The 7,666-nt window shown below is 45.7% G+C and overlaps 1 protein-coding gene across 1 annotated transcript; it reads right to left on the minus strand.

Moving 5' to 3' along the window:
- Positions 1–4,920: 4,920 nt before the first annotated feature.
- Positions 4,921–7,457, minus strand: F5J12DRAFT_935275 (uncharacterized protein; the record flags this gene model as incomplete). The annotated part of the gene is made up of 13 exons (XM_051749607.1): positions 4,921–5,034; positions 5,121–5,161; positions 5,282–5,315; positions 5,370–5,435; positions 5,536–5,618; positions 5,678–5,720; positions 5,791–6,027; positions 6,198–6,291; positions 6,402–6,558; positions 6,698–6,763; positions 6,829–7,038; positions 7,103–7,219; positions 7,319–7,457. The coding sequence occupies 13 exons, from the start codon at positions 7,455–7,457 to the stop codon at positions 4,921–4,923; spliced, it is 1,401 nt and encodes a 466-aa protein (XP_051600715.1).
- Positions 7,458–7,666: the final 209 nt, after the last annotated feature.

The following is a 7,666-nucleotide window of genomic DNA, read 5'->3' on the forward strand; positions in this document are numbered from 1 at the left end:
AACCAGATATCTGACTCAATGTGTCCACTCTCTCTAGTCCAAACTCTTTACTGCCATTTGTAACACTTCTTGATTATTCTATTGATACTGTTTCTGCATTGATCAATTCTGGCTCTTCTCATTGTTTCATAGACCTGTCCATAATCAAAAAGTATGCTATTCCTGTTTCCTCCATTTCTCTGCCAATTCCACTCCACTTGTTTGATGGTAGTACAAATGCTGTCATTTCCCAAGAAGTAGATCTTTCCCTACACTTTCCTTCTGGTGATGTCAACTCTGTGTCATTTCATGTTACTCCATTGGATTCTTCATGTTCACTGGTATTAGGACATAACTGCCTCACCTGCATCAATCCATCAATTGACTGGGTACTGGGCAGTATATCATTCAAACCATCATTACAGGGAATGCTGACACCCCCACTTCAGTCAACCACCTTTGGAGACCTATTAGGTCTACATGTTTCTACAGATGTATATACCTATGAGGTCTTGACAGGTTGGGTATCCCCAACCACTGGCAGGGAAAGTTTTTTCTCCAGCACCATGCCTGGGGATTCTCCAGGCCCCCTTTGGATTTCTCCTGGGATAGTGCTGGAGAAATGGATTTCTCCACAATTAATATATTTTTCCCCAAATATGTCAGAGTGACTGGGGTCCATATGGGCCTTTCTCCAGCTGAAATAGGGTCTCCATTGGACTTTCTCCATGCCAATAAGGACCCAAATGAGGGTTTCCCCAGCTGAAATAGGACCTCCATTGGACATTCTCCATGCCAAAAAGGACCCAAATGGGGGTTTCTCCAGCTGAAATAGGACCTCCATGGGACTTTCTCCATGCAAAAATAGACCAGAATGAGAGTTTCTCCAGCTGAAATAGGGCCTTAATGGGCCATTCTCCATGCAAAAAAGGACCCAAATGGTGCTTTCTCCAGCTTAAATAGGGCCTCCATGGGACTTTCCCCACACCAAATGGTGCTTTCTCCAGCTGAAATAGGGCCTCCATGGGACTTTCTCCACACCAAATGGTGCTTTCTCCAGCTGAAATAGGGTCTCCATGGGACTTTCCCCATACCAAAAAGGACCCAAATGAGGCTTTTGTTTACCAAATGGGTTGGGAGATTCTCCAAGCAGGTGTGGGGAATCTCCAAGCAAGTGTGGGGAATCTCCAAGTGGGTTGGGAGCATCTCCAAGCAGGTGTGGGGAATCTCCAAGCAAGTGTGGAGAATCCCCAAGTGGGTTGGGAGAATCTCCAAGCAGGGGTGGAGAATCTCCAAGCAAGTGTGGGGAATCTCCAAGTGGGTTGGGAGCATCTCCAAGCAGGTGTGGGGAATCTCCAAGCAAGTGTGGAGAATCCCCAAGTGGGTTGGGAGAATCTCCAAGCAGGGGTGGAGAATCTCCAAGTGAGTTGGGGGAATCTCCAAGCAGGTGTGGGGAATCTCCAAGCAAGTGTGGAGAATCTCCAAGTGGGTTGGGAGCATCTCCAAGCAGGTGTGGGGAATCTCCAAGTGGGTTGGGAGAATCTCCAAGCAAGTGTGGGGAATCTCCAAGTAGGTGTGGGGAATCTCCAAGCAAGTGTGGAGAATCCCCAAGTGGGTTGGGAGAATCTCCAAGCAGGTGTGGAGAATCTCCAAGTGAGTTGGGGGAATCTCCAAGCAGGTGTGGGGAATCTCCAAGTGGGTTGGGAGAATCTCCAAGTGAGTTGGGAGAATCTCCAAGCAAGTGTGGGGAATCTCCAAGTAGGTGTGGGGAATCTCCAAGTGGGTTGGGAGAATCTCCAAGCAGGTGTGGGGAATCTCCAAGTGGGTATGGGGAGTCTCCATCTAACTGTGGAGAAGTGACATTTAATGTAAACAATTGTGTTTTTCCAAGTGTTTTGTGTTTTTCTCACGAAAAATTCCACTTTCTGATAAGATAAGCATATGGTCATGATTGTACAATCAGGGGCTACAACTTTTATTATGATGACATCACTCCATTTACACTTCCTGGGGTGGTAATGTAGTACCAGTACTGGCTATAGTAGTTATTAGTGTTGTGTAGTGTAGGCTATGCTACACTTTGGTAGTGCACATTTTTGACTACCATTGACTACAAAAAGTGTAGCATTGAGTGGTAGTGGTCAAGTGACATGACAAAAGATCACATGATACAAGGTCATGTGCAGCGATCACATGACTGATTATGTAATGATCATGTGTGCTGGTGTCGTCCAAATGTGACACTGCCCCAATCACGTGACAGTCACTGCCACGGTCTCGTGACCTGAGATCATGTGACAGAGAGTCACAGAGCAGTGCAGTGGACTGGTCACGTGATCAGGCACCTCAGATGACTGGGGAGGTCTGTCACATGATCTTATTAGTCACATGTAGGCACAAACCCAGTGTCACATGACATCACATGACTGTACTCCCTTCATGTTCGATGCTCTGAACCTGGCACATGACCAAGCTGCCCCTGAATGCATGCTGTTCCAGAGTGTGGCTGTGCTACAACATCAATCATGTTACTACTCATTCATTCCTTGATGGAATGGTCTGTATTTTGGTAGGTGAACCGGACTACATAGTACCTATATCATGTCCAAGGATCAACCAATCAAAACCTGTTGCTGGGATATAACAGGATTGAAAACAGCCAGAAAACATCCCACCATGCATCCCTTACTGGGTGCATGCCATATTTAATACCCCACCTGGATTCACCAGGTCAGCATCTATCTATGTACAAGATTTCAGGGCAGTCCAATTGGAATTGAGTGAACAGGAATCCAATTACACTTCCCAGATGCGTGGGAAAACTTCAAAAAGCGCAAATAAAATAGTGGAGATTGCCAAAACATATCAAAAACATTTCATTGCTCACTCCCTGGTTGGGCTATGGCTACCAGATTTGAGGTGTGGCATGCTAAAGCATGTTCCAAGAATCTGGCACCAGTAGCATCCCCTCAAAGTGACAGAAATGTGCAAGTGGTGCAATGGTACACTTTGTAATGCTCATCTCAAAGCTATAAATCACTACTAGACTTGCTGATCAGATGTGCCCATGTACATTTCTGATGCTTTGAGATGGTGCTACTGCAAGGCACATGGTGCCAGATTCTTGGAACATGCTTTAGCATGCCACACCTCAAATCTGGTAGCCATAGCCCAACCAGGGAGTGAGCAATGAAATGTTTTTGATATGTTTTGGCAATCTCCACTATTTTATTTGCGCTTTTTGAAGTTTTCCCACGCATCTGGGAAGTGTAATTGGATTCCTGTTCACTCAATTCCAATTGGACTGCCCTGAAATCTTGTACATAGATAGATGCTGACCTGGTGAATCCAGGTGGGGTATTAAATATGGCATGCACCCAGTAAGGGATGCATGGTGGGATGTTTTCTGGCTGTTTTCAATCCTGTTATATCCCAGCAACAGGTTTTGATTGGTTGATCCTTGGACATGATATAGGTACTATGTAGTCCGGTTCACCTACCAAAATACAGACCATTCCATCAAGGAATGAATGAGTAGTAACATGATTGATGTTGTAGCACAGCCACACTCTGGAACAGCATGCATTCAGGGGCAGCTTGGTCATGTGCCAGGTTCAGAGCATCGAACATGAAGGGAGTACAGTCATGTGATGTCATGTGACACTGGGTTTGTGCCTACATGTGACTAATAAGATCATGTGACAGACCTCCCCAGTCATCTGAGGTGCCTGATCACGTGACCAGTCCACTGCACTGCTCTGTGACTCTCTGTCACATGATCTCAGGTCACGAGACCGTGGCAGTGACTGTCACGTGATTGGGGCAGTGTCACATTTGGACGACACCAGCACACATGATCATTACATAATCAGTCATGTGATCGCTGCACATGACCTTGTATCATGTGATCTTTTGTCATGTCACTTGACCACTACCACTCAATGCTACACTTTTTGTAGTCAATGGTAGTCAAAAATGTGCACTACCAAAGTGTAGCATAGCCTACACTACACAACACTAATAACTACTATAGCCAGTACTCACCCCAGGCATAATTCGGTAGCAGGTTGATCTGAATCCCACCCATCACACATACTAAGTTTATAATTTCATGAGTACATTGTGTAGTGCTGCAAGTCTACTGAAATCCAAGGTATCAGTAAGGTGTCCATGATGTACAAGCTTGACTGTTATTAGAAATCTAGTATACATCACTAATAGTCCATGTCCCAACTAGAATTTTAAATTCTATGCATGTACAAACACTGCTGCTAGTCAACTGAGAACCTAAATTTCATGTGTGAATTGTATGCAGCAGGACAGTGATGAAAAATAATGTCAAATGTGGAGAGCAGTACATTCAGTGCCTGCATGATATACTTAAAATCAGGTGAGTTGATATGCTATGGGAAAACTTAATGTTGGACATGCTGCAGCTGAGCTGCTACACTGACAGAAATTTCAATATCAGTCAAGGAGTAAACATGTCATGACTTAGGGTGTTGTGAAGGTCACAGTCTTGGTGGCATTTCATCCTTTGTTTTGGATGTTGGCTGCATGTTGATGAGTGCCTGACATTTTATGTTTCAGTCACGAGCCAGCACAGCTCCCAGCCTTAATGAAACTTAAAACATCAGTAGAGTCATTGACATGCACTGGCTGCTGGAGCTGGAGCCGGCCCACTGTGCTGCGCTGCATGGCATTACTGGAGGTACACAAGAGCCAGAGCACTGGCAATTCGTTACTCTGTGGCTCACAAACATTTTATAATATATTTTACAATATCAAGTCAAGAGCAGTCTTCTTTTATTGACGGGGACAGTGGGGAATGCAGGCTGGCGATCTACACAGTGAGAAGTCATGGTGAACGTTTGGCATGATATATCGATAAGTGAGAAAGTGCCGATTCATCATCGATTGGCAGTGTACAATACCAAAGTCCTACGGGTGGCCCTGGATGCACCCTCTGTAATATTGTCGCTTGCTCGCACCTTTATCTAAGGACAATACATGTGGTTCCATGGATGGGAATGGTGGGGAATGCAGGCTGGTGATCTACACAGCGAGAAGTCATGGTGAACGCTTGGCATGATATATCGATAAGTGAGAAAGTGCCGATTTGTCATTGATTGGCAGTGTACAATTCCATGGACAGGAACAGTGGGGAATGCAGGCTGGCGATCTACACAGTGAGAAGTTGTGGTGAATGTGCGGCATGATATATCGATAAGTGAGAAAGCGCCAATTTGCCATCAATTGGCAGTGTACAATACCAAAGTCCTATGGGTGCCCCTGGACGCACCCTCTGTAATATCGTCACTTGCTTGCACCTTTATCTAAGGACAATACAGGTGGTCAGTTTTGTGAGCATGCATCGATTTTTGACTTACCATGAAGGGGTCGAATTCCAGTGTAACAGGAAGGCAAAGGGCCCCAATGATGAAAGTACTTCCTACCTACACGCTTGTAAGTGGACCATTGAGCAGCATTCCAGTTCCCACCCCACCATCTCTTTATCTGCTCACTGCCCCACTCCTCATTTTGCTGTCAAGTAACCCCTACATCTTTGAATTCCTCCATGTTTGCAAAGGTCACCATTCCCCTCCATGCATCCATCGTGGCATCTTGGGCCGTCTTGACTGGAGGAGTTCCATCTCAGGTGGAAGGATTGGATGAAGTGCTGAGTAGACTGGCTCACAAAGCCCGCAGAACTGAGAGGGACCACCAGTAGTATATATGTTCTGTGTTGACATCATGGTCAGTGACAAGTAAAACAGCCCCAAGAAATAACTGCAAAGGATATGGCCTTACTTTTACTAACCGCGCCTTTTCTGTGTCTGTGAATGTTGCGGGGACAGTCTGCAAAACCTTGCCAATTCTAGCAGCATTGGCTCCTGCCACCAACAGAGCAAAGTATGATTCACAGACATGCCACCATTTGGTGTTGAAATGGATTCTTGCAGCAAAAGGTTGGGTCATGTGCAAGGAGCTTCGATTCAACGAGCAGCAGTCGTTGGATATCGTCTTCTTCATCAGAGGATGGTGCAACTGTATTCTGGTTACATAGTTGGGTAATAAACATATGGGAGTAAAGGTATCTGGGATGTACGATTTTACAATATATTGCCCAATCTTCGTTGTCAGCGCCAAACATGTCCTCTTTCCATGCCCTGTCAGTCTTCAGCAGGTGAACTCTGCTTGCCCAGATGGAGACTCACCTGTACCTGCCTTCCTGTTCGTCTTTGATACTCGATCGTCTGTGGGAAGGGAAGCAATAGTTCTTCATCTGTGCCTGCTGCAACAACACTGTTCCTATCCAAAAGGGCAGCTTTGCGACTGTTCATGCTCCTTAATCCTGCTCATGATCGCCTAAGTGTAGTGTCACCAACAAGCAGTTAACACAAAGAATCGAATATATATACCTCTTGTTCCTCACACAGCCTTCCAGCCCAACCATCAAATCATTCTCTCGTTCTGCCTCATCATGACATTCCTCTGCTTCCCGCTCTTCTCTTTCCTTTTCTTTCCCTGCATGCTGAACACGTGCTTCAAACCCAGTCTTGAGCAGTTCGTTGGTACCTGTAGTAGAATGACATAAGTGCATTGATGCAAAATGCCAGTAATGGGACAGAGTATTGTTCAAACATGAGCTGGGACATGACTGCTGGTGTGCTTGAGTCAACCAAAAAAAAGAATGAAACATGATGAGCGAAAGCACCTACAGGCTCGAGCATAATGGAGATGCGAGCTGCTCTGTCATTAACACTGGGGTGGTCAATGGTGTCTGTGTCGATCCCCAATGTGATGAACACGCAATCAAAGGCATGTTCCTGTTCGCGTTAAGCATACCGTAGATATACCAGTACAGAGGACATAGAGAAAACCCAAAACGTAATTGGGATGCACCGTTATCGATGAGTGGGGTGTCCTGTCCATGGCATACATTGTACAAGTCGAGTAGCACAGCAGCCAGAAGGGTTGGTGTTGGGACCTGAAAGACCTCAATGGGCCCTTGTTCTGACATCCTCTGCAGGGTGCTGCCTGTCCAGACTTGCTTTGCTGTTCACTTTTGGCAACCAAATGACATCTAACAACTCTATCTGAATTGATACTACATGCATACCCAGAATGGAAAGCCCAGCATTTCTGGCAGAAACTTGGGGGACAAACAGTTTGGACCAGGATGTGTCCAGGAATTTGTAACATAGTATTACACCAATCAATCTTTGTAAATTTCTATCTATCATGCAACATTCAAAAAAGCCTTAGAGTAGCAGAGCCCTCTACAGTATTCAGTCCTTGTCTAAGCTTAATTGAGTAGTAAAGTCTTCGACCCCACTCTCAGTGTTGCTGTCATTATCTTCCGGTTCGATGGAAGTGTCATCACAGTTCTCATTGTCTGTCTGCATCACCGGCGGGGTAGCACCAGCATGTGGTGGGACAACGACCTCTGGGACTTGATCAGTAAACACTGACATGTCAGCCGAGGATGACCTGACCTGTTTTTCCACTCTCGAAATTATACCACTTATCCACCCGGGCATTCAGTTTCTTTCTCTCATTAGGCAGTAAGGACAGTCAGCCAACTTCCCTTGTAGCAGTTGAGTGGCAGTTCCGGGGGTGCCACCACATCCTCATTGACGAGGTTACTGGGTACTCGGCACCTGGGTTCTTGACTGCAAACAGA

This window comes from Pisolithus orientalis (assembly GCF_024613125.1).
Source record: "Pisolithus orientalis strain OTSU chromosome Unknown F5J12scaffold_11, whole genome shotgun sequence".
Classification (NCBI taxonomy): Eukaryota; Fungi; Basidiomycota; class Agaricomycetes; order Boletales; family Pisolithaceae; genus Pisolithus; species Pisolithus orientalis.